This window comes from Paroedura picta, chromosome 3, assembly GCF_049243985.1.
Source record: "Paroedura picta isolate Pp20150507F chromosome 3, Ppicta_v3.0, whole genome shotgun sequence".
Classification (NCBI taxonomy): Eukaryota; Metazoa; Chordata; class Lepidosauria; order Squamata; family Gekkonidae; genus Paroedura; species Paroedura picta.
In genome coordinates, this window is record NC_135371.1 from 70,188 (window position 1) to 92,180 (window position 21,993).

General features: G+C 52.3%; 1 protein-coding gene across 7 annotated transcripts in view; it reads right to left on the reverse strand.

Annotated features, from left to right (window-relative positions):
* Positions 1 to 18,987, reverse strand: part of SYNGAP1 (synaptic Ras GTPase activating protein 1) — a 59,760-nt gene extending 40,773 nt beyond the window's left edge. For 3 of the 7 annotated variants that reach the window (XR_013228887.1, XM_077324460.1, XM_077324458.1), the window contains exons 1-2: positions 18,573 to 18,985; positions 10,962 to 11,080 (exon numbers count right to left, since the gene is read on the reverse strand). Coding sequence is in view for 6 of the 7 variants with exons in the window: in XM_077324460.1 (XP_077180575.1) it covers positions 10,962 to 11,080; positions 18,573 to 18,594 (141 nt within the window). In the remaining variant the exon portion in view is untranslated. Of the gene's footprint in view, positions 1 to 10,961; positions 11,081 to 17,345; positions 17,368 to 18,572 lie in introns of those variants that run through there. The other 4 variants (XM_077324455.1, XM_077324454.1, XM_077324456.1 and 1 more) reach the window with 3 other exon arrangements.
* Positions 18,988 to 21,993: the final 3,006 nt, after the last annotated feature.

The following is a 21,993-nucleotide window of genomic DNA, read 5'->3' on the forward strand; positions in this document are numbered from 1 at the left end:
CACATAGGGGCCAACCAATTCCTCTGCAGGGCCAAAAATAGGACACAGGGGCTAAGCCCTTCCCCTGATGTTGCTTACCGGCTCTGTGACTCAGGTTGACTGCCTCTGACCATGGAGGCTCCCCTCAATCACCAGGGCTAGTAGCCACTGATCTGTCTATCTTTCATTAATCTGTCCAATCACTGTTTCAAACTGTCTGTGCCTGTGTCTATCACTACTTTGTTAGCAGTGGTGTAGTTATTTATTTATTTTTGAATTTGCCTGCTGCCCTTCCCCAAGGACTAAGCATGGCTGACAACATTTCATAAGAGCAATGATTAAAACATATTAAATATTTTAAAACAATCAAATTTGCATTAAAGCAATCAGGAGAACTCAGTGTCTTCTTTCAAGTGGGGGGGGAGGGCAAAATGTGAAAACCAGTTGCAAATTAAAGAACAAACCCAAAAGCGCAGACTGCAGTGGTTGGGCCATGTCTGCAGAATGAACACCAGCAGACAGCCTCATAAACTCCTCTGGCAAGAACGACCCACTGAATGGAAGATCCAGCAACTGGCACCAAAGAAAACATGGCTAAAACAGACCGAGGGAGACCTTATAATGTGTTATAACATATCAACAAGGCAAAAAATCCAGCAGCACCTACAGCAGCAAATCGTCAGCTAAAGGATAAAAATGTATTTTTAAAGGATAAAAATGTATTTATTATATTTATACACTGCCCTCCCTGAAGGCTCAGGGTGGTTCACAGAACAGAACAGGAAAGATACAGATAACTTAGATTAAAAAGAAGGCGAAAGAAGGAGGGGTGGCGGTAAAGCACTTTGTTGCTTATGACTGAGGGATGAAGTAGCACTGAATCTGCCAGTTGCAGCAAATTCCACATTTTGGTCAGTTGGGATGTAAAGGAGTATTTCCTTTGGACTGTCCTGAACTTGCAGCTAAATTGGATGCCCTCCAGTTCGCCTCTTTTGGGAGAGGGAGATAAATGTCTGTCTGCCCACTTTCTAGCCCAAAGAAAGCAGTTGGGCCTTTGGACCATAAAAGGATTGTTAAAGGAAAATTGGGAGATGGCAGAGATGCTCAATGGATTCTTTGCATCTGTTTTCACTGTGGAAAAGGTTGGGCATGGAAATGTTATGAAGATTAGAAGCTGCCGCTCTTAATGGAAGGTGAATTTCTTCTCAGCCAGACTGGCCAGGGATTCTGGTTTTTTTGGGGGGGGGCATGGAATTGGGGTCACTGTGGGTGGTCAGTTGTGAATTTCCTTCATGCTCCAGAGGGCTGGACTAGATGACCTTGGAGGTCCCTTCCAACTCTGATTCTACCACACTGACTCTTGGGACAGTAGCAGATAGTTTACAGAATGCATTCACAGAATGCAAGGCAGCAGTTAAACAGGCAAAGAGAATGAGCAATAGCGTAGCCTTATATGGAATGCTGTGTGCAGTTCTGGTCTCCCTATCTCAAAAAGGATACTGCGGAACTGGGGAAAGTACAGAAGAGGGCAACGAAGATTATGGGGGGTGGAGTTGGAGCCTCTTCCCTGTATAGCAGTGGTTCTCAACCTGGGGGTCAAACGACCCTTTCACAGGGGTCGCAGCAGGGCAAACAGCTTGGCTGGGGGGCGCCATCTACACAGCAGTCTTGTGGGGTAGATCAATATAGAGCGTTCGTCTGTCTGGAGCAGCGGAAAAGAGCGAGATCAGCATGGTGGGACAAGAGGCAGAAGTGAACTGAGAAACCCCGGGGAAAAAACAATTTATATACAATCACGAACAATGGATCTTCATGCCATCGGTCAGTTTCGGTTTAATTTCTGTGAAAGAACACTTGCATGTTTTTATGGTTGGGGGTCATTACAACATGGGGAGTTGTATTAAAGAGTCATGGCATTAGGAAGGTTGAGAACCACTGCTATATCGGAAGGCTGGAGGACCCGGGACCTTTCATTTGGGGGTGGGGGTGACACATGGTGCAACACCAGTTTGATGCAACACCATTGACAACAACTCTTTGAGTGCAGCTCTCTAACCAATTCCTTATCCACTTATCTGAATATCCAAATTGCAGTCCTTCAATTCATCCATCAGAACATCATGGGGAACCTTATCAAAAGCTTTACTAAAATCCAAGTAAACGACATCAACCTAATTTCCACGATCCAGCAAACCTGTTACTTGGTCAAAAAAGGAAACCAGGTTGGTCTGGCAGGACCTGTTGGAGACAAATCTATGCTGACTTCCTTGGATCACCAAATTGTCCTCCAGATGTTTGCAGATTGCTCCCTTTAATATCTGCTCCATTATCTTCCCCACAGCAAAGGTCAGACTCACTGGTCTGTAGTTTCCCGGGTCATCCTTCCTCCCTTTTTTGAAGATCGGAATAACGTTTGCTCTCTTCCAGACCTCTGGGACATCTCCAGTCCTTAAAGAGGTCCCGAAGATGATGGACAAGGGTTCTGCAAGTTCTCCGGAAAGTTCTTTGAGCACTCTCGGGTGCATTTCATCCGGCCCAGGGGATTTGAACTCATCCAGTGCAGCTAAATGCCTCTCGACAACCTCTCTATCCATGTCAACCTGCCACCCAGACACTATCGCTTGGCTACTGCTATCTTTAGATGCCCCTAAACTCCTTGACTATGCTCAAAATCCTACAAGCTAGGCTCCAGCAATATGTGGACCGAGAACTTCCAGAAGTACAGGCAGGATTTCGAAGAGGCAGAGGAACTAGAGATCAAATTGCCAACATACGCTGGATCATGGAGAAAGCTAGGGAGTACCAGAAGAACGTCTACTTCTGCTTCATTGACTATGCTAAAGCCTTTGATTGTGTGGAGCACAACAAATTGTGGCAAGTTCTTAAAGAGATGGGAATACCAGAGCATCTTATTTGTCTCTTGAGAAATTTATATGCAGGTCAAGAAGCAACAGTGAGAACTGAACATGGAATCACTGACTGGTTCAAAATTGAGAAAGGAGTTCGGCAAGGCTGTATACTGTCGCCTTGCCTATTTAACTTGTATGCAGAGCACATCATGAGAAATGCGGGATTAGAGGAGTCACAAATTGGGATCAAGATTGCAGGGAGAAATATCAACAACCTCAGATATGCAGATGATACCACTCTAATGGCAGAAAGTGAAGAGGAACTAAAGAGCCTGTTGATGTGGGTGAAGGAGGAGAGTGCCAAAGTTGGCTTGAAACTCAACATCAAGAAAACAAAGATCATGGCATCCGGCCCTCTCAATTCCTGGCAAATAGAAGGGGAAGAAATGGAGATAGTGACAGATTTTATTTTCCTGGGCTCCAAGATCACTGCAGATGGGGACTGCAGCAAAGAAATTAAAAGACGCTTGCTCCTGGGGAGGAAAGCTATGGCAAATCTAGACAGCATCCTAAAAAGCAGAGACATCACCCTGCCAACAAAAGTGCGTTTAGTCAAGGCTATGGTCTTCCCAGTTGCAATGTATGGCTGCGAAAGTTGGACCATAAGGAAGGCCGAGCGTCAAAGAATTGAGGCTTTTGAACTCTGGTGCTGGAGAAGACTCTTGCGAGTCCCTTGGACTGCAAGGCGAACAAACCAGTCAGTCCTAGAGGAGATCAGCCCTGACTGCTCTTTAGAAGGCCAGATCCTGAAGATGAAACTCAAATATTTTGGCCACCTCATGAGAAGGAAGGACTCCCTGGAGAAGAGCCTAATGCTGGGAGAGATCGAGGGCAAAAGAAGAAGGGGACGACAGAGAATGAGGTGGATGGATGGAGTCACTGAAGCAGTAGGTGCAAACTTAAATGGACTCCGGGGAATGGTAGAGGACAGGAAGGCCTGGAGGATCATTGTCCATGGGGTCGCGATGGGTCGGACACGACTTCGCACATAACAACAACAACAAAACTCCTTGACCTGTGGAAAAAAATTGATGTAAAATAGGCGCTGAGCCTTTCTGCTTTCTCTTCATCTTCCATTAGAGTTTTTCCATCTGCACCCAACAGTGGGCCTATTGCCTCCTTTACTTTATGTTTGCTCCTCACATAAATGAAAAATCTTTTCTTGTTACAATGGGCTTCCCTGGCCAATCTTAGCTCACTCTCAGCTTTGGCCTTTCTGATGATTGCTCTACAGTGCCTAGTAACCTGTAGGTATTCTTCTTTAGAGTTCTGTCCTTCCCCCCATTTCCTGAACATTTCCCTTCTCTTTCTTAATTCCTCTTGAAGTTCTCAATGTGGCATATCACAAAACAGGGGGATGGGAATGGTGGCCTAGGATCACTGTGGGGGCCAGAAACACCTAATTTCTTTAAATGAAACAAAGTGTTCTGGGCCAGATGATTTGCGTCCAAAGGTGCTAAAAGAACTTACAGATATAATCTCTGAACCACTGTCCATTCTTTTTTGACACTTCTTGGAGAACAGGTGAGGTGCCAGATGATTGGAGGTGGGCAAATGTCTCCATCTTCAAGAAAGGGAAAAAGGAGGATCCAGGTAACTATCGACCTGTCAGCTTGACATCTGTAGCTGGCAAAATTTTGGAACAAATAATCAAATGGTCCTTGAGAAGCTGGAAGAGAGAGCTGTGATTTCTAAGATTCAACACGGGTTTTCAAGAACAAGTCATGTCAGACCAAGCTTATCTCTTTTTTTGAGAAAGTGTGACTCAGTGGCTAAAAAGGCAAATGGGATTTTGGGATGTATCAAATGGAAAATCATGTCCAGAACATGGGAGGTGATGGTACCACTTTACTCTGCTCTAGTTCGGCCTCACTTGCAGTCCTATGTTCAGTTCTGGAAGAAGTTCCTGACAGTCAGAGAGGTTTCTCAGTTGAACAGGCTTCCTCGGGACGTGGTGGGTTCTCTCTCTATATTTGGAGATTTTTAAAGAGAGGCTGGATAGCCATCTGACGGAGAGGCTGATTCTGCGAAGGCTCAAGAGGTGACAGGTTATAGTGGATGAGCAATAGGGTTGTGAGTGTCCTGCATAGTGCAGGGGGCCGGACTAGAAGAAGAAGAAGAAGAAGAAGAAGAAGAAGAAGAAGAAGAAGAAGAAGAAGAAGAAGAAGAAGAAGAAGAAGAAGAAGAAGAAGAAGAAGAAGAAGAAGAGATGGTTCTTATATGCCACTTTTCTCTATCCGAAGGAGGCTCAAAGCAGCTTCCAGTCGCCTTTCCTTTCCTCTCCCCACAACAGACACCCTGTGAGGTGGGTGAGGCTAAGAGAGCCCTGATATTACTGCTCAGTCAGAACAGCTTTATCAGTGCTGTGGCAATCCCAAGGTCACCCAGGAGGACTAGATGACCCAGGAGGTCCCTTTCAACTCTATGATTATATGATTGTTACTTTCTTTGTTTTTGTTTATATTGGCTTTTCTTAACCACTGCTCCCGGGGGTTAGGGTTAGGGTTAGGGAAGCATGTTCATCCAGTCTGGACAACATACAATTAACTGCTTTTGATAAGGTTCCACATGATATTCTTATTCACAAGCCGGTAAAATGCGGTAAGGATCCTAATTCTGTCAGGTGGATCAATAACTGGTTGACAGATCATACTTGTTGTTGTTGTTGTTATTGTTATTGTTGTTGTTGTTGTTGTTGTATTTATATTCTGCCTCCCCAGAAGGCTCGAGGCGGCTTACATAACCCCATCCCCTAAAAACCATAAGGTAACAATAAGTTCCAATAAATTTACAATAGTTGGTGATCAGTTGGACCACAGTGGCAACAATGATGGCTTAGTCTAACTCATTTAGTCTCCATATCCTCAACTACAGGAGGGGGGTTGACACTCTCTACCGCCAGTTTATGGGGGGGGGCTGATCTTCTTTTCTGCCCGGCCTCAACTATAAGCCTGGCGGAAGAGCTCCGTCTTACAGGCCCTGCGGAATGCTGGTAATTCCCGCAGGGCCCTCAGTTATTCCGGGAGCTCATTTCACCAGGTTGGGGCCAGGACCGAGAAGGCCCTGGCCCTGGTCGAGGCCAGGCGGGCTTCCTTGGGGCCGGGAACGACCAATAGGTTAGCCCCCGCAGAGCGTAAAGCCCTGCGGGGGATATAGGGTGAGAGGCGGTCCCTCATATATGCTGGGCCAAAACCACAGATGGTCTTGAAGGTCAGAATCAAAACCTTGAACCTGATCCAGAAGACAACCGGTAACCAGTGCAGCTGCCTCAGAACTGGCTGGATGTGAGCCCTCCACGGTGGGGCTGTGAGGACTCTAGCAGCCGCATTTTGGACGAGTTGCAGTTTCCGGATCAAGCCCAGAGGCAGGCCAGTGTAGAGCGAGTTACAGAAATCTAGTCTGGAGGTGAGGGTTAATGGTTCAGCATCCTCTTGGAGAAGAGTGACAAGTGGAGTGCCCAAGGGATCTGTCCTGGGACCTGTGTTGTTCAACATATTTAGGCACATCTAGACTTGGATGAGGGATTAGAAGGAATACTTATTTAATTTGCAGATGGTACTAAACTGGGAGGGGTTGCAAACACAACTAAAGACAGAAACAGAATACAGGATGATCTTGATAGGCTCGAGAAGTGGGCTAAACTGAATAAAATGAAGTTCAATAGGGACAAATGTAAAGTTCTGCATTTAGGCAGGAAAAAACAAATACACCAATATAAGATGGGGGAGACTTGTCTTGGCAGTAACATGTGCCAAAAGGATCTAGGTGTCTTAGTAGACCATACATTGAACATGAGTCAGCGGTGTGACTTAGTGGCTCAGAGGGCAAATGGTATTTTGGGCTTTATCAAACTGAGTATCGTGTCCAGATCACGGGAGGTGATGGTACCGCTTTACTCTGCTCTGGTTCGGCCTCACTTGGAGTCCTGGGTTCAGTTTTGGTCACCCCAATTGAAGAGGGATGTTCACAAACTAGAACGTGTCTAGAGGAGGGCAACAAAGATGGTGAGGGGTTTGGAGACCAAGACATATGAGGAAAGGTTGGGGGATCTTGGTCTGTTTAGTCTAGAGAGGAGAAGACTGAGAGGGGTTCTGATAACCATCTTCAAGTATTTAAAAGGATGCCTTATAGAGGATGGAGCAGAGTTGTTCTCTCTTGCCCCAGAGGGACAGACCAGAACAAATGGGATGAAATTAATTCAAAAGAAATTCCATCTAAATATCTGTAAGAAGTTCCTGACAGTTAGAGCGGCTTCTCAGTGGAACAGGCTTCCTCAGGAGGCGGTGGGTTTTCCATCTTTGGAAATTTTTAAACAAAGGCTAGATAGCCATCTGACAGAGAAGCTGATTCTGTGAAGGCAAAGGGTTACAGTAGATGAGCGATTGGGATGTGAGTGTCCTGCAGATTGCAGGGAGTTGGACTAGATGACCCAGGAGGTCCCTTCCAACTCTATTACTATGATTCTAGGATGGGGGAGACAGTAGTATGTGCGAAAAGGATCTAGGAGTCTTAGTAGACCATACATTGAACATGAGTCAGCAGTGTGACTCGGTGGCTAAAAAGGCAAATGGTATTTTAGGTTGTATCAAACAGAGCATCGTGTCCATGTCACTGGAGGTGATGCTACCGCTTTGCTCTGGTTCAGCCTCACTTGGAGTACTGTGTTCAGTTTTGGGCACCCCAGTTGAAGAGGGGTGTAGACAAACTGGAGAAGGGCAACATGGATGGTGAGGGGTTTGGAGACCAAGTTGCATGAGGAAAGGTTGAGGGAGCTTGGTCTGTTTAGCGTGGAGAGTAGACGACTGAGAGGGGATCTGATAACCATCTTCAAGTATTTAAAAGGCTACCATATAGAGGATGGAGCAGAGTTGTTCTCTCTTGCCCTGGAGGGATGGACCAGATCCAATGGGATGAAATTAATGCAAAAGAAATTCCGCCTAAGCATCCGGAAGAAGTTCCTGCCAGTTAGAGCGGTTTCTCAGTGGATTATAGTATTTTTATGACTGCTGTGCAGACCATCAGGAATCTGGTGGTGATACCTGATGCCTCCCTTTCTATGGAGACTCAAGCCACCAAAGTAGTTCTGCTGGCATTTTTCCACCTAGAAACACCAACGTAATCCAGTCTAACCCCCTGCCCAATGCAGGAACTCACAACTACCTGCCTACCACAGTGACCACAATTTCATGCCCAAATGATCCCCCCCTCCAGAATCCAGCCTGACCTGCCTGGAGGAAATTCACCTATCATCCTAGGCTACTAGTGCCCTACCTGGTTCCAGTTCACTTAGTCATCCATGCAATGGTCACTTCCAGACTTGACTTCTGTAACTAGTCATTATCATTTATCAAATGGTAGATGAACCCACAAGAGGTTCAGCCATGCTGGACTTAATACTGACCAACAGGCAAGAGTTGGTGGATGAGGTGAAGGAGGTGGGGACCCTAGGGGGAAGTGACCATGTCTTCATAGAATTCCTTTTGAGATGGGGAGCCAAGGAAGCTTGTAGCCAGACGCGGAAGTTGGATTTTCGTAGGGCAAACTTTAATAAACTCAGAGATATGATGAGTGTCATACCATGGACAAGAATGCTGGAAGGGAAGGGAGCATGTGAAGGGTGGGTGCTACTCAAACAAGAGCTATTGCATGCTCAATCAATGACTATCCCAGAAAGACGAAAACACTGCAGGAGCTCTAAGAAGCCTATTTGGATGAACAGAGAACTTCAAGAGGAACTAAGAAAGAAAAGGAAAATGTTCAGGAAATGGAGGGAAGGACAGAGCTCTAAAGAAGAGTATCTACAGGTTACTAGGCACTGCAGATCAATCATCAGAAAGGCCAAGGTCTGGAAGAGAGCAAACGTTATTCCGATCTTCAAAAAAGGGAGGAAGGATGACCCGGGAAACTACAGACCAGTGAGTCTGACCTTTGCTGTGGGGAAGATAATGGAGCAGATATTAAAGGGAGCGATCTGCAAACATCTGGAGGACAATTTGGTGATCCAAGGAAGTCAGCATGGATTTGTCTCCAACAGGTTCTGCCAGACCAACCTGGTTTCCTTTTTTGACCAAGTAACAGGTTTGCTGGATCGGGGAAATTCAGTTGATGTCATTTACTTGGATTTTAGTAAAGCTTTTGACAAGGTTCCCCATGATGTTCTGATGGATAAGTTGAAGGACTGCAATCTGGATTTTCAGATAGTTAAGTGGATAGGGAATTGATTAGAGAACCGCAATCAAAGAGTTGTTTTCAATGGTGTTTCATCAGACTGGAGGGAGGTAAGTAGCGGGGTACCTCAGGGTTCGGTGCTCGGCCCGGTACTTTTTAACATATTTATTAATGATCTAGATGAGGGGGTGGAGGGACTACTCATCAAGTTTGCAGATGACACCAAATTGGGAGGAGTGCCAAATACTCCGGAAGATACAGACAGTGTTCAACGAGATCTGAACACAATGGAGAAATGGGCAAATGAGAACAAGATGCAATTTAATAAACGTAAGTGTAAAGTTCTGCATCTGGGTCAGAAAAATGAAAAGCTTGCCTACTGGATGGGGGATACGCTTCTAGGTAACACTGTGTGTGAACGAGACCTTGGAGTACTTGTGGATTGTAAACTAAACATGAGCAGGCAGTGTGATGCAGCGGTAAAAAAGGCAAATGCCATTTGGGGCTGTATCAACAGGGGCATCACATCAAAATCACAAGATGTCATAGTCCCATTGTATACAACACTGGTCAGACCACACCTGGAATACTGTGTGCAGTTCTGGAGGCCTCACTTCAAGAAGGACTTAGATAAAATTGAAAGGGTACAGAGGAGAGTGACAAAGATGATCTGGGGCCAAGGGACCAAGCCCTATGAAGATAGGTTGAGGGACTTGGGAATGTTCAGCCTGGAGAAAAGGAGGTTGAGAGGGGACATGATAGCCCTCTTTAAGTATTTGAAAGGTTGTCACTTGGAGGAGGGCAGGATGCTGTTTCTGTTGGCTGCAGAGGAGAGGACACACTGTAATGGGTTTAAACTTCAAGTACAACAATATAGGCTAGATATCAGGAAAAAAATTTTCACAGTCAGAGTAGTTCAGCAGTGGAATGGGCTGCCTAAGGAGGTGGGGAGCTCCCCCTCACTGGCCATCTTCAAGCAGCAGCTGGACAGATGCTCACCCTGGATGCTGGAGGCTGATCCTGCATTGAAGGGGGTGGAACTAGATGGCCCCTTCCCACTCTAGGATTCTAGGAATCTAAGTTGAGGAGTGGGATGGGCTGCCCAAGGAGGTGGGGAGCCCAAGGAGATGGGGACACCTAGGAGCGCTGGCTGTCCATCAAGGAGACAGCTCGACTGTGATGGCTGCTGCAGAAGCAGCCTACCCCCCACCTCCTGGGCTTCTTCCAAGTCTGTTTTCACTGAGAAACTAGTGGCATTCTCTGCCACAGGCCATGAGGGCCACAGCATTCATAGAGAAGAGCACAGGGGTGGTTGTGAGCCTCACAGACTGACTCAGTAGAGCCTCCATGTTCATAGGCAGAGACACACTGAATGGGGAGGGCGAGACCAGCAGTGGGAGACTTATAGCAGCCCCCAGCTGGCTTTTCTGCACAGGACCTGGCTGGGCTGGCCAGGCTCCCTCTCTGCCCTCTGGACAGCAGTCCTCCTGCCAGGAGATTCTCCAGCCCCACCAGGAGATTGGCCTCAGGGGGTTGAGGGAGGAGTGGAGCTGAGATCAGAGCTTCATAGAAATCCAAAGGAAAAGAGCTTAGGGACTGGGTGGGGCCCCCAGGGAGGTGATGAGGGGAACTTGGTGGTGGAGGAGAGTCCTACAGCCCTGTGTTTGAGATAGGAGCAGTCCACTAAAGGCTGCGAGGAGCTCCTTCCTCAGGGAGAGCAGAGGCTCCCTCCTGGTTCTCTTGCACGGGGGGGGGGTGTTCCAGACCCTTGGAGCGATTGGGTGGGTGACTCCCCCCCCCCCACGGACAGTAGTCCCCAGGGCAACAAAGTCCTCCAGTTGGTGGCATGGAGGGGGAGGAGGTGCACAGGCAGAATTGGCAGGCTCCCCCAGCCCCCTCACTCACCTCTTCCTCGTCCAGCATCAGCAGCTGATTTCCGGAGATGATGCAGAATCGGGGGTTCCAGGGGCGGTCGTAAGGGGAGTGCATGTACTGGGCCCGGTGCAGGGGGGCTCCTCGCACATCTGCAGAAGGAACAGGAAGAGTTAAGAAGACATGGGCAGTCAGCTTCCTTCCCTGCCCTTCTGCCCCCACCCCACCCCCACATATGCCTTGGTATCTGCAGCAGCCCCCCTGACCCCTCTCCCCCACCCAGCACTCCAAGGGGGGACCAGCAGCCTCCCAGCCCTCCAGAGACCAGCTTGTCAGGAAGCCCCTCTGGAACAGCCACCCCAAGCAAATCCCCCGGAGCACAGGAGGTGTGCCACCTGACCGTTGGGGAACTGAAATGCAGGTGTTGGGTTGGGGTTGGGGGGCAGGAAGGAGGCCTATTTGACCCTTTCCCCTGGGACATTCCTAAACCACACATACCCAGCAGAGGTACTCCATGGTCCTTGGGTGCCCTGCTCACCCGGGGAGGCCAAACCACCCGCCTGAGGCTGCGTGTGCCAGAAGGATGTATGTACAAGGATGTATGCACTGGAGCACCACTTATTTTCCAGAGGAGGCCTGGTGCAAGGCAACCTCTGCATCCCCCAAAGGCCTGGCTGCCACTGGCCTAAACGGTGCCAAGAAGGGGCAGCCATGTGATGGGCAGCTGGGAGGGGGGCATGGGGCACCACATAGGAGCTTGCCTTCCTGCACCACAGGAGAATGTTTGAAGCCTCAGATGCCATTGCGGGGCTTCCAGAGCATCCTCTGGCTCAAAGAGGCGGGACAGTCCCCCTTTCTTCCTGTCCCCTTCAGGCTTCCACACACACCCCACCATGACCTCTAGTGGAGCCTCCTGAATCTCCCTAGGGGATGGCAGAGGGAGGGGGTGGCAGAGGGAGCGTTGTGTAAGGAGGACCTCTGATGGGAGGGTGCTGCCCTCTGGTGGTGAGAGGAAGCCACCGGACTGAGGCTGGGCACCAACAGTGGCAAGGCGGGCGGGGGGGGGAGGGGAGGGGAGGTGGGCAGTAAAGTGTGGGTTCTTCTCCCTAGCATCTCCCACCCACCCCCATCAGAAACTCTGAGGGCGACTTCTGATGGGGACATCAGGGAACCAAAGCTCAACTTGTCAGCATGTGCTTGGTGTGGGATATTTTTAGATCCCCAAAATATATGGCAAAAAAGGAGCACAAGGAAAGGCCTCTGTGGTTCTCTCAGAAGTCCAGGCCTGTGGAGAGTCCCCCAGGGCCATCTTTGCCCCATATCTGTGCCCAGAGAGGGGGACTGCCGGCAGAGCCAAGGGCTCAGCCCCTCTTGACCCCCTTTCCCTCTGCCCAGCTCACAGGAAGCCTCTGAGACCAGCTCCAGAGAGAACTCCTTCATGGAGGGATGCCCCACAGACACAGGCCTTGGCTGCCTAGGACCAGTTCACTCCCCCCTGACCCACATGTGGGGACTTTCCACCCGGGTCCCAGCCGAAGAGAGGCCTTCCTCACCCCCATGCCCATTTTCTGGTTTCTTTGTGGGTTTTATAGTCTGCAAGCCCAGCAGGAGTGCCAAAGTTCCTGCAGGGTTAGGTGTCCTCTTGCTAAGAATTACATCAGGCTGGGGCCAGGGCCAAGAAATCCAATTGGAAAAAACACAATATGTCGATTTATAGGCACATTCAGATCAGATGAAGGGTGGGTGGGTGGGAAAGTCTCCAGAGTGCCCAGTAAGGGCTCCGGGCAAAGGTGCCCTCCTTCGCAGATTCTCTCAGGGACTCTGCAACTCGTCCAGAATGCAGCTGCCAAGGTCCTCACTGCAACACCTCGGAGGTCCCACATCCAGCCCATCTTCCAGCAACTGCGCTGGCTCCCGGTTGAATTCCGGATCAGGCTTATGGTGTTGGTTATCACCTTTAAGGCCATACGCGGTCTGGGCCCAGCATACCTGAGGGACCGCCTCTCCACCTACACCCCTCAGAGAGCCCTGCGCTCTACTACATCCAACCTCCTGGTGGTCCCTGGCCCCAAGGAAGCCCGCTTGGCCTCAACCAGGGCCTCAACCAGAGCTTTCTCCATTCTGGCCCCCACCTGGTAGAACAAGCTCCCAGAGGAGATCAGGGCCATGACATAACCTAAACAGTTCCACAGGGCCTGCAAAAGGGAGCTCCTCCGCCAGGCATTTGGTTGAGGTTGACCCAAACCATCACTTCCAATTGGCCCCCAAGCCCCCCCCCACTGCGACTGACACTAATCGGCCTAACCCACTGGGTCTCAGTAAAAGTTGAGCTGAGGCTCTTGCAATTCCATTTTCTGTTATTGTTATTATCATGTCATTATTGCTATAATGTTATTACTGTTATCACCTGTTACCATATGTTATCTGTATCTTTTCCTGTTCCCTGTAAACTGCCCTGAGCCTTCGGCTCATATATAAATATAATAATTAAATAATTATAATTCACATCCAGGGGCTGGCCTTGTGCCAGGAGACCAACCCCGCCCACCCAAACAGGCCTCTCCTCTGGCGCCCGCTGGGCTCCGGCCTCTCCCTCCCCTCTCCTCCAACTGCAATGAATTCATCCACACATTCAAGAGTGGGGAACACCCTCAGCCCCAGAAGAACCGACCTCACTCCAAGAAGAAGGAAGGAACCCCAGGGGGAGGCCTCGGCCCCCTGCTAGCTCTTCAGAATACCTGGTTGGCCTCCGTGGGTGGAGGCTGGGCTAGATGGACCCTCACCCGTCTCTTCCAGCAAGGCTTTTATGATGTCCTCCTAGGGAACCTCCACATTAAGTGGCACTAAAGCTCCCAGAGCTAGGAGGCAAAATCAGGGGGGAGGCCTCAGCCTCTCTGCCCTATGGTTGGCTCTCCAGAGGCTCCTGGCTCCTGGGTGAGACAGAGGCTGGACTGGATGGACCCTCCCTGGTCTGACCCAGGAGAGCTCTCCTGAGTTCTTGTGTCGTCTGTAGTTTCTGTAGGAGGAGCAGCACATTTGGATGTGCCCATGCAATTGAGGGAGGGAAGACTAGTCTCAGGTGAGCCCATCTGGCAGAACTAGGTCAAGTTCACTGTGGAGGGGATGGGCTGTGGCTTAGTGGCAGAGTCTCTGCCTGGCATACAGAAGGTCCCCAATTCAGTCCCTGGCAGCATCTCCAGGAGGCGTCTGATGGGAAAAGACTCCCACCTGACCCCTGAGAAGTGCTTCTGGTCTGGACCAAAGTCTGCACCAGAGGTCTGATTGTGTCTAAGGCGGGTTTGTGCGGGGAGCCTTCGGGAGTTTGTGCGGGGAGGGGGGAATCTTGACCCAAGCAGGGTTCACACACACATCACATTGGGGAGGCTCAGCATGCAGGCGTGGTGATTATGGGAAACCATTGCAACTGTCCTGGTCCAGTTCCTCTTTTGAGAGCCAGCAGGAGGAGCAGTTCACCTTTGCAGGTGAGCCAGGACTCCACACCAGAGCAGAGGTGCTCACCCGGGGTCAGTGCTCTGTGCCAATCCTAAGCAACATGAAGATACTAATTCTCCTGAGCATCTACTGAGCACACACCCCTGATGCCTGATGCAGGGGACCTACTGGTTCTGGGCTTTCTTGCCCCAGTGGCACCATTTTGACCTTGACAGACTTTGGGATCCAGTTGTAGAACAGAGCTGAGGGGACTGCTGGTGAGCTGCTCACAGGCCTGCCCCCACTTCACCACTTGGTTCAGCCAGGCCTGTCCTCCTCTGAGAGGCAGACTTGGGAACACAAGGGAACACAAGTTCAGAAACCAAGACGGCATGGGAGCCCCCCCCCCCCCGGAACCCACCATCTCTCCATCCTACCCTCTTTGAAGGAGCTCAGGGAAGCATGCAGTACATCCTCACTATAACCCAGCAAGGCAGGGCAAGCTGAGGGAGTGACCTGCGGCTCACTGTCTTGAACCTTGGTCTATAAGCAATCCAAGATCATAGAATCATAGAGTTGGAAGGGGCCATACAGGCCATCTAGTCCAACCGCCTGCTCTATGCAGGATCAGCCCTAAGCATCCTAAAGCATCCAAGAAAAGTGCTTGAAGCTAAAGCATCCAAGAAAAGTGCTTTGCTTGAAGACTGCCAGTGAGGGAGAGCTCAACACCTCCTTAGGCAGCCTATTCCACTGCTGAACTACTCTGTGAAAACATTTTTCCTGATATCTAGCCTATATTGTTGTACTTGAAGTTTAAACCCATTACTGTGTGTCCTTCCCTCTGCAGCCAACAGAAACAGCATCCTGCCCTCCTCCAAGAGACAACATCTCAAATACTTAAAGAGGGCTAATATCCCCTCTCAACCTCCTTTTCTCCAGGCTGAACATTCCCAAGTCCCTCAACCTATCTTCATAGGGCTTGGTCCCTTGGCCCCAGAACATCCTCGTCACTCTCCTCTGTACCCCTTCAATTTTATCTACGTCCTTCTTGAAGTGAGGCCTCCAGAACTCCAGAACTGCACACAGAACTACACTGATGCTGCCTCATCTTGCCTGTTTCTGGGGCCTGCAATGAAATCCAGAAGAAGAGGAGGAGATGGAGGAGGTATGGCAGAAGGGACTCCTGTGATGGCTGCGTTTAAAGAAACACAGAAACCACAGAGCTGGAAGGGACCCAAAGAGGCATCTAATCTAAACCACTGCACCATGCAGGAAATTCATGGCTACTCCCCCTCCTCCAGTGACTACTCCTCTGTGCCCAGAAGAAGGCAAAAGCAGCCTCCAGGATCTCTCTGGCCTGGAGGGAAAGTCCTTCCTGGTCCCAAAGTGACCCTCAGCATTACCCTGGCCATAGAAGAAAGTGCCCACAGGGTGGAGCGCCGGCTCCTCCCTTCCCCCCCCCCACCATTTGCCCACCTTCAGAGCAGCAAATGCAGCAGGAGTACAATGACACCATAATACTAGTGCACACTAGTGCAGGAGCCCACTGAGGATATCTGGGGTCTCTGTGCAGAAGGAGAACCCCCACTGGCCTTGCAAACCCCTCTCCCCCAGGACACCCTCAGTCGGCCATAGTTTGATGCTGCCCAGGCTGGCCCAACCTTGTCAGTTCATGGCAGCTGAGCAGGATGGGTGGCCCCCAAGGTTAGAGACCCCCAAGGAAGTCGAGGCAGGCAAGGGCACACACCTGCTGAGGGTCTCTTGCCTTGGAAACCTCCTGGGTCACCATGTCAGCAGCTTCCTACCCCCTTGATGGTGCTTCCCACCCCCAAGACTTGTGCCAAGGAGTTCCCCAAGTGCCCGGTGTGCAGCCATTCTTCCGTCAAGCCATCGTCCCCGAGGGCCAGGCTGCCAGAGGACAACAGATGGTGAGCCTTCTTTGGAGGCATTATCGCCTCCCTAGTTGGGCTCCCAACCCTTCCATCCTGTCCCTCCTTCCAGCCTCACAGGCCTCAGGAGTGGCAGCCTGCTCCCACCCCAGCACCCTCCTGCCAGGCAGCTGAGGGATGGTCCACAGAGCAAAGGTCTCCCGGGAGGAGGGCCTGTCAGAGGCCTGGATATTGAGGGAAGGGGGCTTAGCTGTGGCAACCAGAGCAGATCTAAAAAGGGTGGGGAAGTGGAAGGAGCAGTTTTAAAAATCCCAGTCTTTAGGGGTAATAGTGCTAGCCCCCCTGTCTTTGTGATCCAGAAATCAGACCCTGAGCTGTCCTATGCCCCCTGTTGAAGCCCCTCCCCAAGAGGCGATGGGGCAGCGCTTGGGGGAGGGACCCGGGGGAGGCTGAGAGAGCTCCAGAGCCATCTTGCCCGATGGGGAGGGTCAGGAGGCCCAAGCGGAAACGCCGGACAGGGCAGCCAGACCCATGCCGACTGGCCCTGCTGAGGCCCCCGGATGTGCTGCGCGGTCTCCCGAAGGCTCCCCTGCGCCCGACTCCAGCATCTCTGCTGCCCGGCTGTCCTGCACCGCTGGCCCATCCCCGGGAGACGAGGAGCAGCTGTCCAGCCTCCCTCCCTCCCTCGTCTAGCTCCAGAGCCCCCTCTACCCTCCCCAGGCAAACCGGGGCCAGGGGATTAGCCCCCCCCCCCCCTCCGGCCAGGGTCGAGGCCTGCCCCCTTCCCATCCTCAGATGACCGGAGGGGCGGAGGGAGCTCCCTGCAGCGCATCACGACTCTCTGGCAGTTAGCTTCACGCTGGTTGGCCGAGCCCCCCCCCCCGCATGCCTCTCCAGGAAGGTTGCCTGGCAACGCCCTCCCCCACCCTGCCACTGGAAGCCGGCAGATCCGGAGGGCCACGGAGGGTGTCCCCCATAGACACCTCCCCTCAAGCGAGAGCCACGGAGAGCTGCGGTAGAGAAGATGACCCCCCCCCCCCACCTGCGCCGAGGAACAGGAGAAGTGGCAGAATAAGGCCATCCCACATATACACACATAGCATAACACAACGCAGCACTCCCAGGGGCTTGAATCATGGTCAGACGTAGGCTTGCCAACTTCCCGGAGGGGCCTGAAGACCCCCCCCAAGACAAGTAATCTCCAGCCGACAGAGAAAATGGACGCTTCAGAGGACAACCTACTCTATGGTATACCATAGATTCCAGGCACAATAATCCCTCTCCACATCCCCTTCCCCCTCCCAAACCTCCAGGAATTTCCCAGGAGAGAGCTGGCAACCCTAGAGGAGGGGAGCTACGCCAAGGGCACTATCAGTGGATTACGGGGGGCAGGGGCTCGTCCCATCTCTGCAAAGGACAGAGCAGCCAGCCCCTGTCGCCGGGACCCCCTCCCCCCCCCTCCCCCCTCCCCCCTCCCCCCTCCCCACACTTTGGCAGGCACAAGCGCATGGCCAGCTCTGCCACACAGCCTTCCGCAGCTCCCGCTTTCCCGCCGCACGGAAAGGGGGGCGCCGTGGCTGGGTGCGAACAACGGTTCCCTCTCCCTCCCTCCCCCCTCCCTGCAGAGAGTGGGCGCCCTGAAATCTGTGCAAGGCGCGGCGCCTGAGCCGGCGCGGAGAGGAGGCGGGCAGGAGCACACCTGCGCACGGGCCTGCCTCCAGCCGGTCAGCTTTCGGCGCCAGAGGGGAGCAGCCCAGCTGGACGTCGGGGGGGGGAGGGGAAGCAGAAGCCCCAGAGGATGGAAAGCCGCTGGGATGCTCCGCTGCTTTCCGGGGGGGGGGTGGGGGAGGGGTGGACCCGGCCAGAGAAGACCCGTGGCCCCGTTCTGAAAAAAACGGAGAAGGCGGCAGGCCGAGTCGCCACGCCAGGGAGCAGGCTAACGGGGGGGGGGGGGGGGTAAGAGAAGGCCCGGACAGAAGCGGAGAGATGGGAGAAGCGGGCCATGAACCACCGGCGCCCCGGAAGGGAAGGGGAGAGGTGGCCTAAGCAGCCCCGTCCTCTGGGGGCCACTCTGTCCCCGCAGGACCCGCCTGGACGGCCTCACCTATTGCCGGGGCGAGCCCTCCCCACCGGCAGTTGGGGGGGGTGCAGCGCGGACTTACCAGTGACCTTTGCATCGACCCCCCCTCCCGAGACCCCTGCCCCGCCAGTCCGTCTCCCGGAGCAGAGGTATGCCTGTGTCCGGCGCGGCCTCTCCCCATCCCCCCTCCCCCCGAGACACGCGCGCGCGCGAGCGCCGGGAGCCGACTGGCGCGGAGGGTACCTCGGAAAGGGGCATAGGACATGGTGCCTTCAGCCGGCCGCTGGCTCGCCGCTCATGGACCGGGCGGGAGGGGGGCGCGGGCTGCGGGGGTGGGGGGCGCCGTTCGGCCCGCCCGCCCGGCCGCCCGGCCGCCCGGCCGTTCGCCCGCCTGCCTGCCTGCCTCCCCCGCACCAGCCGCCTGCCCCGGCCGCCCCCGCCTCTCCGGCTCCGGCTCGGCGGCGGCTGTCCTTGGTGCTGAAGCGGGCGGCAGCGGCTGGCGCTGCGCAGGAGGGAGGCTGGCGCGGATGCAGGCGGGCAGGCAGGCTGGCCCGCGCGCCCTCCCCGCTGGCGCTCGTTCCTCCTCCGCCGCCGCCTCCTCCGCTTTCTCCTCCTCCAGTAGCGGCAGCGGCAAGCAGCGGCAGCCGCGACAGCATCACCGGCGGGCGGGCGGGCGGGCCGCGTAGCGCAGCGCAGCGCAGGGCAGGGCAGGAGCGCCGCGCCGCAGCGCCGCCCCCTCTTAAAGGCGCCCTCTGCAGCGGCCTGGGCGGAAACACGCGGAGAGCAGGAACGGCGACCCCCCTCGCGCCTCCCCTGGAAGTCGCCCGGGCACCCCTCGCTCGCCCAGGGCCCCCGCCCGGCCTGGTGCTTCTGCGCCTCCCTGGGCCTATGGCAGGGCTGGCTCTCCTCCTCGGGCCCCGATGAAGCATGGCCTCCCCACCCTGCCGGGCTTCCGCAGCCTGAGAAATAGCCCCCTGGGGTGGGATGCGGTGGGGGCGCTGGACTATGCGCACCCTCAGGCAGATCCTGCAGGCCCCTCCCGTGTTCCCAGATCCATTCCCTTGGCATCCTCTGAAGTAAACTACTGCAGTGCTCTTCAACTCAGCCTGCCCTTGGGGACTCTCTGGGCAGTGAGGATTTGGGGGCTCCTGTTCTTGAAGAGTCACGGTGGGTGCCAGGCCGGGCTGCACCGGGGAAAGAAACTGGTCTGCACGGCTAACGCCTGGCCTCCTGCGGCCTCCCTCCCCAGGCCTGAAGGTTCTTGGGCAGAGGAAAGGCTGCAAGATGCACAGGCTCCCTGGGGGTGGGGGCCCTGCTCAAAGAAGCTGAGGCTGAGAGACAATGGTCTTTTTAGTGGACAGACAATGGTCACTCCCCCCCCTGTTTGTTTCCCCCTTTTGGAGCACTCAATCTGCTTGGCAGGCAGAAGGCCTCAAGTTCAGTCCCAGCAGCCTCTCCCCTTGAAGGGTCCAGGCTGAGGGGGGGGGGAGGTGGAAGAGCCCTGCCTGAGACCCTGGAGAGCTGCTGCCAGTCTGCGCAGATGAGACTGACCTTGAAGGAGCAGGGAGGTCTCATGCAATAGAAGGTGGCTTCATGGGGTTATAGGTTTCAGAGGTTTGCTGGGTTGGGCTGCACCAGAACAGTGAGAGTTGTTTATTTGCAACTCTTCCACCAGGCCTATGGGTGAGGCTGGCGCCTCCTTGTTAGATTGGGCCCCCCTTCCCCCCTTCCCCTCTTAGGGCTCTATATGCAGTGTTCCCTGGTCTCCTCCCTGGGAATGCTGCCGCTGTCGGGTTGGTTGGGTTGGAAGGTGCATTTGTTTTTGTAGGATGTTTTTATGAATTATGGGTTTTATGGGTTTTTATATGTTGTCACCTGCCATGAGCCTTAGGGGAATGGCGGGCTATAAATCAAAGTAATAATAATAATAACAATAATAATTTGTTTATGTTACATTTTGATGCCGCCCTTCCTGTTAGCAGAGTAAATAAATCATTGATATGCATACGCTGTATTTTTGGGATTAGGAGAAAAGGATTTATTAAGGAACAACCATACTTGAGAGTGCAGAGGAGAGATAGGAATAGCCTGACTACATGGCTGAGTAGCAGAGAGAGAATGAGAGAGAAGCTTCCGAGAAGAAGCAGGAGATTTTCCCTAAGAGGAGCAGTCCGGAGACATTCAAAAGCGTAGCCGATAAAATCAGAGTCCAGAAGCTTCCTCAGACTATGATATCAGACTCTGATTTTATTAATCTGGAGACAGACAAGGAAAGACACTTAACAGGAGAGAAAGGTCTTGACTTCACTGACCTATCTAATGGTCTTCCTTCCTGCTGGCCCCTTCAGGATCTTCTTCTCTTTGCACACCAGACATTGCCCACTTCAACACTTCCCTCGTGGGCTCAGTGCGATTTGCAGCACTAAAGAGTCCAGCAACATGGGGGGCAGAGAGGTCAGATTTCAGGAGTCAAAGCCCTTTTCATCATATATATATGTGGGGGGGGGGATGAACACATGTTGACGTGTCTGTGGGGGGTGCGATCATGATGTCAGTTATAAATTACAGTGTCTCTATGACTGAATGGTCTAGCATTAATAGCCTTGTAAATGGAGTGCCATGGCTGGAAATAACTGGAAGACACCCCCAGATGTATCTAGTTCTGGGTACCCTGTACCATTCCCCCCACTTCTGCACTATGGCCATAGGAAGTCCAAAACCCTCCAGGATCCCTGGGTCAGTCTGGCCTGGAGGGAAATCCTTTCTTGATCTCAAAGAGGTGGTGATAGGCATCACCTAGAACACGTGAGAGCCCTTCCCTTCCTGCACTCCCGCTCACAATCTTCCTTGACTCACACAGTCTGCATTGCTGTCCAACAGTCATCTAGCCTTTGCTTCAAGACCTCCAAAGGAGGAGAGCCCACTTCCTCCTGAGGAAGCATCCTCCACTGAGGAACCACTAAAAACTCTTTTGATTTCATTTCAGTGCCTTGGTTCTGGCCCCACCTTCTGGGGCAACGGGAGCAATTCTGCCTCCATCCCCTATTCCAAATACAAAGAATCCTGAAGAAGGGCTCAATAGAATACAATGGGAATAAAGCAATCAATTGAAGGAAGATTATGTTTTTTGTCCTGTTTTTTTCTTATTTTAGTTTATTTGTAGTTCAAAGGAACATACAACCCTGTCAGGTTTAAGGCATACCACTTGTTGAAAAAGTGATTCCCTGTCTCAGTGTTTTATGTTTAGCATTTTGGATGACTCTTGATGGATAGCCCCTTAGTAAAAGTGCTGATTCAAGCTGCCCTGCTGCTTGTTGAAAACCTTCCTTAACTCGTAGATCCCCATTCCTCACAATCTTCTCTTCTTTATTTTATTTGGGACAATGTTATGTGAAGGTGATGCTAGTAATAATATGTAATGTAATAATTTTGAATTTAACTCTCTGGTCTCAGGACAAAATAATTGCCAGCAAAGCTTTTCACTTTCAGGGATGTTTTCACTCTTGGGTGGAGACGAAGGGGCCAGCAACACATAGTAACTAGATAGATTTATTTCTCCTATGTTTTTGTGAACTACAACTGAATTCAAGGGGGCTGACTGGCTGTTTTAACAAAAAAATATCATATGCCTGTATTTGGATGTTGTGACACAGTTTACTAATTT